General features: G+C 34.5%; 1 protein-coding gene across 1 annotated transcript in view; it reads right to left on the bottom strand.

Moving 5' to 3' along the window:
• Positions 1 to 18,720, bottom strand: part of LOC124637072 (hemicentin-2-like) — a 39,935-nt gene that overhangs the window by 13,683 nt on the left and 7,532 nt on the right. The window contains exons 2-3 of the mRNA XM_047173392.1: positions 11,979 to 12,183; positions 6,673 to 6,809 (exon numbers count right to left, since the gene is read on the bottom strand). Coding sequence (XP_047029348.1) covers positions 6,673 to 6,809; positions 11,979 to 12,018 — 177 coding nt within the window. The 5' untranslated portion in view covers positions 12,019 to 12,183. The remainder of the gene's footprint in view (positions 1 to 6,672; positions 6,810 to 11,978; positions 12,184 to 18,720) is intronic.

Here is an 18,720-nt window from a genome sequence, read left to right as displayed (position 1 = left end):
AGACCCGATTATTCAGAGTGTAACTATGGTAGATATTTTAGATTCTTGGTTAATATAACTTGGATTAAATTAACAGAGAAAGATATCCGGGTCTGATTAAGTAATTAGAGCAAGATGAGTAATTATGAAACTATTCTGGGAGTGCTTGGTTGTTTTCCACAATCTCGTGGAGAGAAATTGGCCCGTACGCGCCTCGGCCAAGTTTGATCCTCCTTTGAAACTTAAACTCACTTTGCCGACAATTGAGAATGTCGTATAAAAGTTATCAATCTTAATTTGAGTTTTTTATACCAGTTACCAAGTTCTTTATACAATAGCATCTCGTTAGGTAACATTTTCTGGTGTTCTTCATTTGAGGAGTATTATTTAATGAACCTGTAAAACCCTTTCAAAATGACAAAAAGTACGTTTAATAATTAGTAAATCCCACGTTTATTTCAAGGCTTGACCTAGAAATTGGTGACAATTCCCAGAATATATTTAGCGAAGAGCTTCAGATTGTGCGATGGTAACAATAGCAGAACCTTCACAATGTGGATCTATTCTTCATACACGAGAGAGGGTCTATTCATCGCCTGAAACAAGCACAGAAGAATTCGATATTTCATATAGAAGGTACCTTAAAGGTACAGTAAAGTAAATTTTCAATAGTCTGGATACATAAAAATGTTTGCAGTCAAATATAAATCCTCATTTATATTCCTTCTTTCGAGGGAGTTTTGCTTTAATCCTCTTAAGTCAAATTGGCATGTATAATTCAGCATATGGAGAAACATAACGCACAATACATTCACTTGAGGAAATAACAAAAGTATGTATAAATAAATTAAAATAACTATGTATGAGCAAAGGCAAATTATACGTAAACTCTTCAGTTCCAAGATATTGGTATTAGAAATTGCATGCGACCTGGCCGCTACTCGATGCCCGTGGAAAGTGGGGAAAGCGCAACGGGCGAATTCATTGAATGCCGCACCCTCGGTATGGAAAACTCATACTGCAGGAGTTTTATTTATTTTATGAACAATGTTAATATGGTATTTATTTAGGATTTATGACTGTTTTTATCATCTTTTTAAAAGTGCTAAGCAAGATTCGTAATCATACAATGCAACTCTAGATTAGGCTCATCACCAATTTTGCAGTTTATTAAGTATATTTTTTTCGTTTATTAATATAATTTAATTGTAATTTGATAAAGAGGCTTATATTTTCTATATGTTCGTAATAATAAGTTTATGTTGCATAGTACGTGTATATTATTCATTTGCACCACAAAAAGTAATATATCTACGTGAAGAATATTTATACGATGCATGCTACACTAACACTGACCACGGCGAATACTTATAGTACACATTCATGTTAGTCAAGGCAAGTGATTTATCTTCCAAGGTGACATTTAGTTATTAGGATTTACATAATATGTGAAGCTTTATAAATATTGGACTAAAGAGATAATATTTCAAAAGGTTCGCGAGGACATATCATTTGTGTTGGTGATTGATTAATCCTGTGTTTGTTATACATTTGTCAACGTAATTGGAAACATACAGTGTATAAAATCAACTATTGTGTTACGTTGATTTCAATGCATTTTGTTTTTCGAACAGTTGATTTTGATGTTATTTTTGTGAAGTTGATATGATGCTAGTTTTGATTACACGATTAATGCAGTTTTTTATTTGTTGGTACAAAATTTCAAAACTAGGTCATATAACATTTTAGGTATTGTGTAGGAGCCGTCTTGCCGAAACTGTCGACAATATGGAGCTTCTTAAGCTCAAGATACAGTACTAAAACAGAAAATGAGAGCAACAAAAGTGCGTATAGACCTACGTTATTTCGAAACGAACCTAAATAAGTAGCTTACAGACTGTCTGTTGTACTAAACCAAGTTATTTACGTTTTATATCCAGTAGGTAGGCAAGTCACACAATGCCAACTCGTTTCTTTTAAAATCAGCACTTCGTCGAAATACATAACGGAGAAATTGGACTTTGGCTAATGAAAAGACGGCTGGGTCGGAAGGCACTAAAACGAAGAAAGAATTTCAAACAAGTTTCTCTATTTATTTTGCGGTTTGTTTGACTTTTTTATATTGAGAAGTTTAAAGCAATTTGCAGCGCTCGATCTCCGATGCAAATTATGCAATAGATACTTAAATAGATATCTATGCAGACTGAAATGTTTTTTTTTCTGAACGTAAAAAGAAGGTGTTTTAAAAATACATTTAATTAAAAGTGATATTTGCTAGCTAGCGATCGCATCTTACTTTTTTGCCCATATTGATAAAGTTAAAATGGTTTATAACTTTCCTTCCTTAATTTCCAATTTTCCTCCCTTACAATAATCCCAAGCATACCTGCTTACGAGAGGTGGTACAAAATAAGATTTCATGATCCAGTTCTTTGTACAGGGTATTGTTTGTCTTATAGATAGGTACTCAAATGCACCCAAGTGAGACCATAACCAAACTTCACCGAATGATTCCATAAAAAGCGGTGATATTGGACGAACTAGGGCTTAATAAGTGCACGAACTTTCTTACAAATTGTTAGGGGCAAAGAAGTTAAGTGTTACCAGATGTTTCCCCCTTGATTAACACTTCGTCCGGAATTGGGATCCCACAGTTTTTGCTATCCAAATTGCTTTATATTGAATCTGGCAATACTGGCTTATGACAGATCTTAGTTTAAGACCTATCTCAGATGTATGAAATATAAATGTAATCTTTCAAGATATAAATATATTAAATTGAGCTCGCAGAGACTATAAAAATGACTTTGGGCGATGTCAACTTATAATGGGGCATCGAATAGCTTTTGTGATTTTCGTGATTTTTGTGAATTTGAAGTTTTGCTGTCAAATGAGACGTTGTTTGGAATTAACTTTTGTGACTCACTGTATTAAATTGTTATAGTTCGGCCATTCAGAGAATGCGTTCCTGACACGTCGCGATTGAACTGACGACGTAACTTTGCAATGGCGTTGCAGTTACGATAAAAATATTTTTGCTGGTTGTTTACCGTTTTAACAATTGAGGAGCATTAAAACAACATTATTATATCAATAATCAATGAATGTAGTTACGTCGTCAGTTCAATCGCGACGTGTCAGGAACGCATTCTCTGAATGGCCGAACTATAGAAACAGAAAAAGGTTTATTGATATTTTTCTGTATGAAAAACGTGAGATTGAGTATGAATAGCTTAACATCATAAAATTATTTTTTTAGGTAGTCTTCTGTAGTACTTTCTCCATATATTTGTTGGAAAAACTGCGCAATAGGTAGGTAGTTAACAAGGCAGAAGGGACTACGCAATACTGGTCAGCTTTCACGGCTTTGATTGATTATGATTCAGTGTCTTCGCTCACGCAACTTCTATCATTATAATCGATTAATTATAATTGATGCCTGTTATTAATGGTAATGTTATTAAGGTTTACGCTGAGAGAAATATTCGTAAGTAGCAACTGCTTCTTAGGAATATATTTCTATATAACAGTAAAGCGAAGTATATTGAAGCCTTTAGTGCTACACACCATTATTTAAATACAAGATTTTGCGCATGTAATGCGAAAATAGCCTGTGATGATTGGATTAGGTTGTAGTTCAGAAAGAATAAAAAATAGTTTCATGAATTACCGCGTACAATAAATAATCACATTCATTAATAACAAAAAATAATTAGGAACACTTGCACACATACCAACATATTCAAATCACCTGACACGCCGAACAGTAATTTAGAAAAAAAATGTTAAGACCGTAACGGGAGCGTTTAATTAAAATAAATGACCATTTAAAATGCGCAACTATACTCAGGGATACGGCTGTTGCAGTGAGCGTACATTTTCAGCACGCCATCTTAAATTCAAATGCGATAACGAAATACGAGGCTTCAGGCATTACCTACTTGCCCTATATTGAGTCGCGCGAGTTTCTCTACGTCCGGATTTGTCAAGTTGGTGCCAACAACCAGTAAAATTGGCTCATTTTTTTACGAGTCAGTTTATGGATTGCGAGTTGGACGCCAAGTGAGATAAACATGCTTATGTGAAGTTATCACTGATTGTGGTGGTGAATTTATTTTTCATATGGTTTTATACATATTTTTTAAATTTTGTGTCCGTAATATTTCACTCCTGAAATCGAAATGTTTTCAAAGGGCTAATTTGGAATTGATATACCTACTTGATTCGCCTCTAAATATAAGAAATTAATTACGCGACACAAATCAGCACTTCAGCTACAGATAGACTTGCCAACAAAGTTTCCAAAGACATGAGATTTTTTCAAACTTTTACAACTTTCAATCGTGTTACGTTCAGAAGAAAATATGTATCAAATTGGCACATAATATGGCCACAATTTATTAAATTAAATACGTTACCAGGTACAATTTCAGAACATAAGTCGGTTTATTAGATTCAAGTACATGATCAGCCATACCCTTAAATCCACTCAAGGGTTTCTTTAAAGCGTTGTTTCGCGGACCGTTAAGCACGGCTCGGGGCTTTTCAGACTGCCTGAATATATGGACAAAGCTTCTTGCGGTGAATCGGCGCTGTTGTGTGACTAAACAGAGCCTTTCTCAAGTGCAAAGATGAGTTTTCAATTCAAGTATTTTACGGTCTGAAGCGAACAAGTACCGCAGCCAATACGACCCGAGTATCATCGCATATTTTACGACATATACTCGTAGAATAAGTGAATGTGTCCCACAATTTATAAAAGCCAATTTGAAAATCAAATACATACGTACATACGTATATCATAGGAACGTAAGCGGATACCAGCGGAGATGCCTCTGTATCGATAAAATGAATACGAGTGAAAATCTAAATAAATGCATAGTGGAATATGTGAACGTCTTGTGAAGTAGGTAAAGCAAGATGGATACTATCTATTTCATCTCCGGGGAGTACCGTTTGCGGTAACTACTTGCGGGTAAAATCCTTCCCTCTTAGTTTTAATGTCTATCGAGCTGTTTATGCAGCCTTTTGGTTTGAATATACAATTTTATGCTAAAGTTTCCCGTCTACGTTCTTCTGGGAAAAGGAGACGTAGGAAGTATGGATATATGCAGATAGATCAATGCGCCGTTTCCGCACTTGAGACTTTAAAATATTAGATCGCCTTTTATATTTTGAGATGTTTTTCGAAATTATTGTTTTGTTTGCCACAATCTTTGTTTTAAATATGTTCAAAGATTTATATTCCTTTAGTTCTTTGCATCATTCTTCGCCTTTCAGTTAGAATTGGCAAAGTATGCGTTAACTATCGACTTGCTGGTAAAAATCTGGCGTGATGCTATTTTGTTGACAAACATTTTTTGTTGTCTCACTATAGTCGGAAAACATTGCTTAGAACTATATGTACGGTGACATCCCTCACTAATTGGGTAGCGAGAGGTCAGTCGGTATTGTGGCCTTTGTAACATACGTAACTAGAAATGAACCCAAAATATTTGGGGAAACCCAAGTTGATGATCCAAACAGCTTATGTGGTGGATAAAGTCCACTACGTTATACCACAGTGCAATTTCATTTTGACCTAAAACTGCGGATTCTGATTTGAACAGAGATACCAGAACACCCTATAAAGAACCATAAAAGTGTCACATTTGCTTATCGTTAGCACGCATCAGTTTCACCGCCTTTATGGATTTGTATACAAAGCACTTCGTTTAATGAAATCAACAGTCACCGAAACTCGACATTTTCTAATTCACTTATATTATATAACGCGGTGCTGATAACTTTTTCAATTGGAATATCTCGTACATTGTAGGGTTTTGTCCTTTAAGATATCCCAGTTTCAACGACTTCTGAGCCCAACTTTAGCGCAGAGGTGATTTTGTAAATGTTTCGTTTTCAGACAAAGTGATTCTTTTGGTCTGAATGTTGAACATTTTGTGCAGTGTTTATTTTATACAAGCTTTTGTGGAGCCGAAAACCTTTATGTTCTTTTTACGATTCACATATAGAAATAAGATGTGTATTTATTTCTGTATTTTAAATCCTTTTACCCCTTTTGAAGAAATTATTTTTGTGTAAACTGCACTAAGTATTTTTTAGAGTATCTCTGGCGACAGAAATGCCATATTGCACCAGTAAAGTTCGCCCACTTAACGTTTAATACTCAACATTAAACTTTTGGTGGCAGCCTACCGGTACACCAGGTAATATCACTTGCCTGGTCTCCTCCACGGAGAAACTTCCACTAAGTTCACCTGTATCAACTATTTATTAACTAGCTGATACTTGCGGTTTCAACTGCTTCACGATGTAATTTCTTCTAGTAACTTGCTAAAAACTATCCTTTATTTTGTAGTTTATGGTTCTCTTGTGTATTTTATTCTTAATAGGTTCAGCTGATGACATTGTGTGTGACCACCATAGCTTAATTGAGATGATGGAAATAAAGAATGCATACTTTGTTGGCCGTAGTTTCACTCTCATCGACACAAAAGTCTCGAGCATTGGCAGATAGTTAGACTCTTTTCTACGATTTTCAAATCTCCTAGCATCTTTTTAGCTTAAGCTTAAATACATAGCAGAAATCATTATTTTTCTCCAAAATTAGGATATAGTATAAAATACATACTATTTTATTGTTACACATTAATTTCACGAACAAAGAGTGTAATTAAAGGTACATCTTACCGCTCTATCAGCCAGGTTGCGGACTCTGCAGTGTAGATAGGCGGGCTGGCCCACGGCGGCGGTGGCCTCGCGCTTCGTGCTGTTGTCGAAGTACGGCGTCCCCAGGGGCTCCCAGCCTCCGCCGCCGGCTGTCACACCTGCGATAAATTGATCATTTATATAAGGTTTCAAACCAAACTCTTATACGTAATTTTGGTTATAGCTACATATGTAGCTTCGATAATGGTAGGTACTTGTGAGATGAAGGCAGATAGAAGAGTATGGAAGGTAAAAACATCCGGGACTGACCCCATATAAAATTGGGATAACGTCAGAAAATACGTATGACCCCACAGTCAAACCATTACAACGGTTTTGTGGGGCTTAGCACATAAGATGGTTACCTTGTGAAATAAGATAAATAAATTATAATGAATAAATAATAATAAATAAATAAAATACCTAAATAAGGCGCCCTAGGATTTATGTAAAGCATTTTCTTTGGGCCTTAGATGCTCGAGTAAAATAAAAAAAAACAATGTTCGATATTTCTTTTTTGGGAAACAGTGGAGGTATACTTTAGGATCGATATAAAGTCTGGTTTACACCATAGAAAATTCGAATATGAGATTCAGTTTATATACCTAGATAGAATAACGTGGTAACAGCGCTTTCGTTCTAGCTGATTTTTCTGAGCATTTGGTTCGGCGAAAGATGACTTTCAAAACCGAGCAACAGATTTTTGTCGTTTGTGTATACTCTGAGTTTTGCTACATGTAACGATAATAACCAGTGTGAAAGCGCTGTAAAGAGAGTACGGAGATTATGTACTTTACGAAATGAATATTTTATAGTTGGTTTCTATATTGCCTCTTAATAAGAGACAACTCAGATAAACTCAAATAAAGATTGCAGTTTATGTAAGAGTTATATGCAGACCAAGCGAAACACAGCGCTGTTCACATTGCCTAAGAAATATCAAAATAAAACACGTTCAAAGTCGAAAGCAAATAAACTCAGCCACAGACTATTACTTAGAGTAGTAAAGCAAATAAAGGCTTTATTTCAACACGGGTAATGTTGATATTTCTTTGAAGTTATTTGAAAGAGCGAAGCTACAAGGTTGGTCTAGAAGTACCGTATGTATATACACATAAGTTGAGTCGTGAGCGACAGCGAAAATGTCAACGCAGCGCTTTAACTTTAGAATCTGCAACGGGTGCAATATTCCCACACTAGAGTTGTGCCTCGAATTATATTTTGTCGCATATGTTAATGCGGGAGTAATAAACCTTGATTTTACGTAGCAACAAAATAAAAGTTTATCTTCCCAACTCAACGGATAATAAAACACTTAACTTATTTTGTCCACAAACTGCTAGATTTTTTTTAAGTAACTCTACTCTACAAACTCTACTACTACAAAATCACCTACTCACTGTAATTTCACCTTAATGTTAAAAGACGATCAAAAATAATGTGACCTACTTACCTAGTGAAAAAGAGCATCGAAACACACAAGCACATATTTTTATTTCATTTTACAGTATACAGAAAAAAACAAACATGCAAATAATCTGAATCTACACGATACACGTTTTATAATTCCGCACGAGTTGTTCAAATGAGCTAAAAGAAATAGGTTACCTATTTCCCTCGAATGACGCAAAAAACCCCAAGGTGGTGTGATTTACGCACAATAGGCATCTGTCCGTGGCAGATGCACTGGATAATATTTATAGAACTTTAAATTTTATTATTACAAAAGCGTTTATTTTTATGAATATTTCAAGTACCTAAGTATGTAGTTGTTAATGTGGTACATTTGCTTCTAGTATTGATGCTTTGATGGCAAACGTTTCTTTTATACAATAATCGGGAAGTATGTAACACACGCACAAAAATGCGGCCTTTTACAAACCGTTTTAATATGTAGGTAAGTTCTTATATGAGCAGTATGTTCAACATGAATATTCTCTATAACAATTTATAAAGTAATACCTAAGTAACCATATTTCTTTACCGCTTTATTCCTTTGAAGTTATTTTGTACTATGAATTATTCCACGGCCGAATTTTCATAAGCTAAACTGTATAATTTTGTGAATTCAAATAACATTCAAAATAAAATTATGTAACGTTTTATAAATTCGGGTTGCTCGTTGAATCTAAATATGCAATTTCATTTCTAATGAGCGTTAAAATGGAAACACAAAGATGGTAAGACTCAATTTGGTTCCTTTAGAATTTTTAATTGAACATTTAATAAATGAAAGCTACTCGAGTCGGTAAGCTTTTAATTAGGACACGGGGTCCTAAACATCTGATAAACTAACTGGAAGTTTGTCGCAAAGTTACCCCACTTGGGTACATTCGACAGCAAAGTTCAATCCGTGTTCCACTTTTGGTCTTAGCTACAGTTCAAGGATCTTATAAAAATATTAATAGTTTATCTTCGCCTCAAGAAATGCGCCTTCAAATTATGTAAAAATATAAGATGAGGATTTCTCGGAGTTTATAAATGTATATTTATTGATTTTCTTGATCGTGTTGTATTTGTGGCTTATGACTTCGTCGGTACATAAACTGAAAATATTTAAAGCCATCGTAGTGTTTTCGATATCATTTCATTAATACCATGTCTGTAAACCGTCATATATACATTTTTCATTTTATTTCATACGACATTACATTTATAAAAAGCCATTGTGCAACATCACAACAAGTTATACCCTCTTCTCACGGTGTCCTAGATACCCTGACAGGAGCTTTCAATCGTCTGTAAACACGTCACGGTCCGGTTTTGCGTACAAACCGTTGCAATAAGCAACAGATGTAGAGTAACCACAAGAATAAAATGTAAGGGTTCCACATTTCTGACACACATGTGAACCAATATTTACATTTCAGATTCAACAGCCTCCAAGTGTTTGAGTAAAAGCTTTTTGCCTTAAAAAGACTTAAAAGGAGCTTAAGATAATATTGAGATAACATGAAAAATCTGACTAAAGATTATGTATTGTACGCGCCTTATATTTTTGCAATTGTGAAGTGACCCATTTGATCGATTCCTTGCGCATTTATTGGTAGAGCAACAACTGTCGTAGTAAAATTTTGTAGAAGCTTTGTTTATCTGAAGTTGTTTGTTTAAGATTTCACAGTAGTCCAAAAATAGGTATATACAAAACACTAATGCGTTCTTGTTTTTCTTTTTTCCAAACAATCTACTAAAGTGTATTTAAACAATATCACATTCATTTACAGCTAAAATTACTTAAAATCATTTAATAATTGTGAAAGGAAAGACCAAAAATAATCTTCTTTAAAGGTCTTATGACAGGGTCTTTGAAGTCCGACAAATATCCTGTGTACCCAAAGTAGCCACGTGTATTGCTAATTGTAAACGTTCAGTGACCTTTATTTCTTTGTGGTTTTAAATACCTATTTACAAACGGGCGGCAACCGTAGTTTCCATCATTCAAAAATCTGCTAGTCATTGCCTAATTGAATAAAAACATTAGAAGTAACGTCTCGCCACGATCGATATTCACAACGCTGTACAGTATTGAAGTATAAAATAGTAAGAAAAATGTAAAAGCCCAACAGACCCACGCATTTAATGTATTACCTTATAAAAAACGTTTTAATACGACAACGCAACATGGGTTCACACCCAAGTTGACGTAAGTGAAAAACATCTTATATTACTTAAGTCAAGGCTATTATAATACAACATACAACAAGCTTAATATTAATTTTATGCGATATTTTGGTCAATAAATTTTGCCGTCTTTTTATGCGTCATGGCTAACTTGGGGTAATTTCACCGACAGTCGTTTATGTAATCGGTAGGTTAAATGTCAATTTTGTTTTACTGTGAAGCGAGAATTCGCTTTTTGTATTCTTGTAAGTATATTTATTCTGTAGAATTCTTGATTCAGCTATCATCGTGAAAGATTTAATTGTTACAATATCAATCACGAGTTGAATTTGACTGTCTTTTTATTCAACAACATTATCGTTTCATGTTATATTGAGCGTAGAATGTAATGTTCTAGGTTTCCGTCGTATCGTTCCACCTCATCAATGTGTTTCTTCAGTCGACAAGAAACATATAAGTTCTACGAAAGCCAAAAACGTAACGATTTGATCCGAACCCGTTTGGTCCAGCTTCCATTAGTACGATCCCTTCCAACGATAAAAACGTGCTTTGTTTCCCGTCACGTTTCGTTATTTTTTATTCTTCCACTTTTTAACATTAACCGGGGCATTCTGCAAATATTTCATTATGTAGTCGGCCTATTGAAAAAGAAATTTCTGTTGTAACTGAGATAAAAGGGTTTCGTTTGTTTGAATTTGAAACGAAATTGCGATTAGGTCATGACTGTTCTCTTTATTGTTCATCTGGAGGCAAACAATGTGTTTTTATAACTGAATTATATACGGCCATTGTTATATTAACGGTATCACATTATGTCTGCAGCTGCGTACCGCCTAAAAATAAACGCGAACGATGTTTAAAGCTTTTTCAGTTTGTATTATATTAGCATTGTTTTCCACCGGCGGTGTTGGCGCGAAGCGTATTGCGGTCACTTGTCGCCATTGTGAGTAGTAAGAAGTAGCACTTCAAGCATTGGTAGTAGTTAATAGCTTATACGTTAACGGACAGGTTGACAGTTCTTATAACCAGTCTGTATTTCTCTAGGAAAGAAAATCAAAAGAAAATGGTTGTAACATGTGATTAGCTAGCGATTAGCTAGCGATTAGCCAGCGTATTATTGTCATTGGGGCATGAGGTGCTAACCTATAAGAAATTGTAATACTAACCATAGCTATAAGAATTCTTGTTTTGTATAATGTATCAGTATATACAATTGTTGGTTGGCCAGAAACAATTAATAAATAAATAAATAGCTTATTAAAATGTACACTTATGATTTTGAAGTTAGTGATGTGAAACCACAAAGACATTATGGCTACTTTTTAAATTTTACGGTATGCTTAAATGACTTGAAATTGGATTAGGTGTAGTTATTGGCACGGATATTGAGCCCCGACCTTCACCTGCGCAGAAGCGATTTATTGGTTTATTGCCTTATGTGTACAGTGCGCAAAGCGATCCCCACTCTTCCGCCGAGAGCTCAATATCCGTGCCGGTAACCATACCAGTGATTCCATTTCAGGCATGTACATAGGTAGTAAAGACTAACGAATTAGTTTGTAGTATAAAACCAGTAGTGTTAGTGTTTTTAAAATAAATAAAACATGGCCACTTAAAACTAATTGACACACGATTAGCACACTGAACTAACAAACTAGTTTACTCACCGAACAATATGAAAATACAGCTGAGCTGGGCCGCCCACATTGTGTCAACTGTCTGTTCACATCATGTGTCCACTATGCACTATCACTGACACGATCACTGCACTCGTTCGGACTTGTCATTGCCAGTACATTATTTAGTTCTTAATTGTCCGTAGAGAGACGTTAGTTCTGTTTTCCCGGAGTTGTTAGTGATTTTCTGATGTACCTGTAGAAAAAAAGAAATACATTTTAGAATCTGATTGTCAGGCTAATTGAATTAGTAACAAGAAAAGTTGGTCCACGAAAAAATAGTTTTTTTTTATGATGTAGGTATACATATAGCTATGTGAAAACACCATTTTAGAAATTCTTAAGGAAGTGTGTACTGGTCTGGAAAAAATACGTAATTCTTAGTTTGAATGTTCACAAATCCCCCGTCAAAAATTCATTCAGTTTTTTTTCTACGTCTAACGTTGTCATCCTTATAAGATTTACATTACGTAGAGATACGCATCCCAACACCGTACCACTATAAATAAATAAACATTTGCTCTGATTCTGTAAAAAGTAGGTGCTAATAAAAAAGGTAAAACTCCTTGTCAAATACTTGGGCTTTGATTAAATATTACTAAGATGTAGGAACAGATATTGTACTTTAGTTGGCCAATTGAGTCACCTTTATTTTAAGGATTCCATTCCCGAGAGGAGCCTATAATGCCTGCTAGGTTTGTCTGTCCGTGGGTTTCAAATGATTCTTAGATAAGAAGCTTCATTTGAAATCCAATGCAGGTTCCATAAAAATCAAACAAAAAATAGGTTATAATCACACATAGGTCAAAACAACAGAGTTTTGAATATTAATAAAATTCTGTTTAAATATTACACTTTAAAACACTTTGCCTGCATTATCGTATTTTTATGTAATTTAACCATGTTATTGAAAAACTGACAACAATAAGTGCTTACTTAATAATGCACGATCATCCGAGCATGTTTACTTAATTAATGTGAACAAGATAATAAAAATTTTCACTAACGGCGTATTATTACAATGATATCATAGCGTAAATGATTTTAAAATGTTTTTCTCAAACTTGCATGGAAATGTTGTCATTACTTTAAAAAAAGAACCCCGAAGCATCGAGTTTACGGACAATTAAAATCAAATCCATTTTGGGTACGTTTTTTGAATTTGGTACATTATCTATGATTGGATCTCTTGATGTTGTTAAACTTCTTATTACTGTAATTTTCACATTTTTGTTTCCTTTAGAACAGTAAAATAAATGCAATAATAGCGCACTTCCTTTTGTAAACAGCACAACTTGGTGGAATTTGGTACATTTTTAATCTAAAGAGTATCCTCGTAATTAAAAATGTTCGAAATTCTGCGATTGGTTGCGGATGGTAAGCATATCCGAACTAATTAACAGCGTCAAGCGTGAATTCATATTGTAATGAGATCAAAAGTTAATCCGAGCTGAAACAGTATTCTGCTCATATTCTGTACTGACGATGACAATTTTCTCACCCTTAAATAAATGTCAGAAATAACGTTGAAATGAGTTCACATGAAAGCAAATTGAACTTTATGAGACTTGATTTTTTCACTTGATAAGTGAATTATTTATATGAGCTTAAATAATCAGTTATAGTTAACACGTATTCCAAGAATAGGCAATCAATAGATTGATATTTAATAATATATCCAAATGTTAAATTTTCCAAGATTTATTTTTGAGCAAAAGCATAGCTACTTTTTTTTCGTAAAATGCAATTAGCAACTCTATTGAACACAACTTAAATTATCAATGATCCATTAAAGTTAAGTGTAATGAAAGAAAAATTATAGCGATAAAGAAAAATAGTTTAGCAAATTACATCGTAACTGAAACTGGGCCGACAGGTTGCGTCGGCTCTCCACTAGATAGAGATACGACAAGGCGGGATTGCGGTTACCAGTTGGCTGCAGGCGGCCCCAATGCATTCGTTACCGCGGTTATACTACTCCCCGGAAGAGCCTAACTTCCAACTAAACTACATCTTCTAGCTAACTGAAATGTACCAACTAAACTTAGTACGCACTTTGTTTGTATGGGTAATTAGACTGTCGCTGTAAACTGTTGAAAGGGTTGTGGTCAGATGTAGTAAAGACGATTTTCATTTACAGAAGTGGACTTCTATTAAGTCTTGATAACACGTCTAGCATAATACTTTTTTATGTAGATAAAGTATGTCTGCGTTGAAGATAACTTGAAGTAAGAAGTTTATATTCAGTATTTTTTTGGGAGAGAAATTGTAAGTCCGTCCGGAGTTGTTATGTTTACAACTCTTGATATACAACTTCACCTCTTCAGGAAATAACGATGTTGTTAAAAGATCCACCGTAGGGAAAGTTTTCCCTACCTTGGATTTTATACTGTGTCTCTTAATTATTGTGAAATTGCCATAAGATGTTGAGTAAATCCAATGAAATTAAACTAACAGTGCGGATTACTGAGCTTTGATCCCGCGGTGACCATACGCCGTAAACTTGAGCGTCGTAAAATAAAATTTTAACAATAAAACTGTAACAATCCATAAAGCTTGCTTTATTTCTAAGCCGAGTATTTTGTTTTAAGACATGGTATGTTTGTGCAACTGTTTATAAAACCATGTTTGTGTTCTTTTTAAGTACCTAGATATTTTTATAGGACTAAAGAAGTACAGACCAATCTTAGAAACTAGCGCATTCTACGTGGATTATCACAAGTAAAACTCCACCATTTCAAAAGATACCTTGGTATATTTTACAGCAAAGGTTTATCTAAATCTTCATATTTTTGTGGTTTACTAGTCCAAAGAATATTATTTTACATAAACTGCGGGACTGAACTCGGTTTTCAATTTATTTATTTCCTTATCCGAGTTCCTCGCAAACCTCTCTTTGTTCGAGAATATCTCACGGTGACTGTCATTGTATATTTTTCCACGCGACTCTTTGTGGCAGGGTTTGTGAAATAAATGGATTATTCTGGGCGTTAGGCAGATAACACAATAGGCGGCCCGGTTGCAGCGCCAATGTGTTGCGACCTGTGGCCATCACTTTAATTTAAATGGAATAGAATTCAAATGGTTTTGTTCTTATTTTTTTAGTTAAAATTTTCGCTACACTCGTGTTTTTGGGTGTGAAAGCGTTAACAAACTCGTATATCTCACGTAGAAAAGCACTTTCGCCGTCAATCGCTCAAACGTTACACTGGACAACCAGTTTCATGTGATGGCTAAAAGTATTTTAGCTGAAAAAAATACTGAAAAGGTATAAATTTTCACATACCTATGAATTTTCATCAAGATATAAAAAGAATTTAACAGATCAACTAAAAGAGAAACGCACTACGTATTTAACGTGTAGGTACTTTCGTTAAGTCCAAACAATTAGTTGTCTAGAGCAGTTGGTTAAGTGGCTGCACGAGACATGGGTCAGCGCTGAGACGCGGTACATTTCCCAACTGGAGAGCTGTTAAAGGGAAAGGTTTACGACTAGTTGGGAATCCACTTTAAAGCTGGACTCCTTACGTGTGGGAGCTGCTTGTGTCGATGATACAAACTTTGTACAATGTTCAGCTGTAGTTATTGTTGTTGACGGTTTAATGCTTCAAATTGTAGGAATTAAACCAAAACACTTATGAGTATTTTCTTGTTTTGATGCAAAATGTTAATCTATCTGTGTCGGTGCCATGTAAACGGTTTTTTTAGATTAAATCTTTAACGCATTGTATGTTTCTATATGATTAACATAAATTTTGTTCGAGAACATAATCGCAATATAGTAGCCCAATCAATTAGGTAGTGTCAAATAGATACTTAGACTAATTAATTGCTGTAATAAAATATTAAATGTATCAGTCCGTATTACGTAATACGATATGTTTCACAAATCCGTAGAGTATTAAAATTTTCATTGCAACTATAATACCTACATGTATGCTGTCCAATATAATATTTCATTAAAAATATGAGTTTGTGGCGGACTAAAACCTGTACAGTCGGAACTTTTTGTGTGTGTGTTATGTTTTATATTTTATTAATTTTTCTCCTTCAAAAAAATGACAGATGACAATACTTTTACAATCTTCATGAAGCATTTTTATTTTAGTTAGAATCCTGCGTAGCATGCTTATGAGCATCTCGCTTAGATGCTACAAGTTAACAAAGGTTATTTTTGTTTTAATTCAAGAAAAAAAAATATAAACGAAATATTTATTTTATACTTAATGTGAAAAAGCGCTTTTTAATGACAATGATTCAACATCCATTGCTCATTCTTCTTTGTGTTTAAACTTTATCGACATATGACTGTTCAAAATACCTCAAACGCTTCGAAACCATAATTCCAGCCGGTAACATATTGTTTAATAATCTCACCAACCAGTTTGAAATAGCAATGCATTTTAGCAAACGGTAATGTTCGTAAACAGTGCAATCAGTGCAAACTAAGCTTGTTATTGATGCTAGCTATATCAAACGTCAGAGGACAATTTGCCCACCTGCGATGGTCATTAATAACTTGTAAATGCTTAGTCCGATTTACACGAAGCTTTGCTTTTAATGGTACTTATTGACTGCTGGTAATTGATGTCTCTTGACGTTTCTGGTTCTGATTTAAATTAGTTTCAGGTATTTTTAAATAAGTGGGAACTTGTAAACTTTTGAATTGTTTAACTTATTTTTGTATTAGTTGTGAGTGTCTCTAAAAGTAAAGGAACTGGGACTGTATTAAGAGTTGTTTAAGTAATCCTTAAGCTGGGATTTGAGATTGAGCTGCACGCGAAAAGTCACTGAGTTCGTTGTTAAAAGTGGAGATTTATAAGTATTGATGCTACGTGAATCTACCAGGTAGAAAAATAAGTACTCAAAGTGTACCAAGAATACTACAAAAATAATAATGTATTCAAAAAACATTTGCTTTACTGCAGAATGTTCCAAGCATGTTTGCATGCTCAAGATTTATAGCCGAAACCATCGGCCAAAGAAAATTACCCGCTACCTAAAAATATAGGACGCCAATAAACAAGTAAGTAGAAACACGTGTTTTTCATAAACTGGCCTTAACATATGACGTGTTTGCCAAGTTTATTCCATAAATAACACAGAAAGTACTAGATACCTGATATTTGGTCTGAATCAATACGGGTATACACGCAACATATTAAAATGTTCAGTAATAAATCACTGTGTGCTCAAGTCCGTAAAAATGTACATTAGGAAAGTAAAACCTACATTTATTGTGTCTTATATTTGTTGATGGACGGCATAGTTAAACGTTTACGGATTTAACTTGGGTTTTCAGGTATTTAGATGGATTTAGAGCTATGTGGTAGAAATGTCCGCTTCGATAATTCCCTTCACAAGCAGATGTTCGGAACGTTCTATTGATCAAGTCAAAGGGGTTCAGAACAACCCCAGTGTTTGTAAGGAGTAATCGCATTGCTTTTGTTTCTCCTGTGGTGCAGTGGAACAGATTCTGCTATGCTTTGTCATGAAGATTTATTTTTGGGTATGTCAAGAAATGATTTAATAAAGTTAAAGTTATACTATTATAGTTATTCCAGATTTTTCCTGTTCATAATTAAAAGGCTTTCTTCTACAACTTTTTTGACAGAAAATTACCTACAATCCCAGAATTTCATACCCAGTTAGGTTTTAATAACTAACTCGTTTTAGTTAGTGAAATTACTTATTTTTCGTCAGCGGAAAAATGAATAATGTTTTCTGGGAACTTAATAGAAGATCGCCTGGGAGAAAAAGCCTACAATATAATTACCTTTAAAGTTTTTCATAGAAATATCTGTTAATACTCTTTTACTAACAGGGCTTTCACTTCTATATAAGTACCTACAGCATGTAGACACACGAAGGGCCTATATACAAAGAGTCATATAGGATTTAAGGGTGTGTTTACTTTGCTCTGCCTTTTATACGCCGGGGGTAGAAACCACCTGCTTTACAATTTCGCTTTCTACAAGTTTTCAATTTCGCTGGCTCCGTAATAAGTGGTCGAGGGACAGTGACCACGTTGAATATACTACGCGAGTACCAAACGTACATTGCTAGCTCCGCTCTCTTCTATTCATTTACAAATCCCACAAAAAATGAACACTATTTTTTAAATAGATGGATTATCTTGCTTTTAAACACTTTTCCTCGTGTAACGTTCTATTTACAGTTTTATCTACTTGGTCCCTCAGGTCCAAGTTATTTAGAAACTACTTACTTTAAAAGCTCGTAGTTGCCATTTCTATGTTACCGTTAAAGAAATAATTCCTGGTAATAAACGACTAGTGGAAACGGGATTTCTTTTAGCCTCAAGTGTCCTCAGTATAAAATAGACTAGTATTTACATAATAGAACTCGGGAGATAGGTACTGAGTAATAATCTTAGACTCAGACTTTTGCGTTCAAGCTTGTTCTGTAGATTACCTTTAATTAAAAGTGTTTTTTGTAAGAGTCGCGTTGTTGAAATGTTTCAAACTTCGCATTGACGCTTCGAAGTAAGTTTAGCCAACTTTGGGAGCTTCAAGGTCAATTTTTCGAGACACAATTATTTTAGGCCCACAAAGTGACGATAAAATGACAATTCGTGGCTGTGCGACCACAAAGCGGGAAAGTAAAATAAAGTAATAGCGAGGAAATGTTGTCATCATAATCCTGGCTGTCAATCTTATTTTGTTTGTGATGTATTTTTTTATTATAACAAGGCTCAGTTGTAGTTGTAAAAAGT

Source organism: Helicoverpa zea, chromosome 15 (genome assembly GCF_022581195.2).
Source record: "Helicoverpa zea isolate HzStark_Cry1AcR chromosome 15, ilHelZeax1.1, whole genome shotgun sequence".
NCBI classification, from domain to species: domain Eukaryota; kingdom Metazoa; phylum Arthropoda; class Insecta; order Lepidoptera; family Noctuidae; genus Helicoverpa; species Helicoverpa zea.
This window is presented reverse-complemented; position numbering and strand designations above follow the sequence as displayed.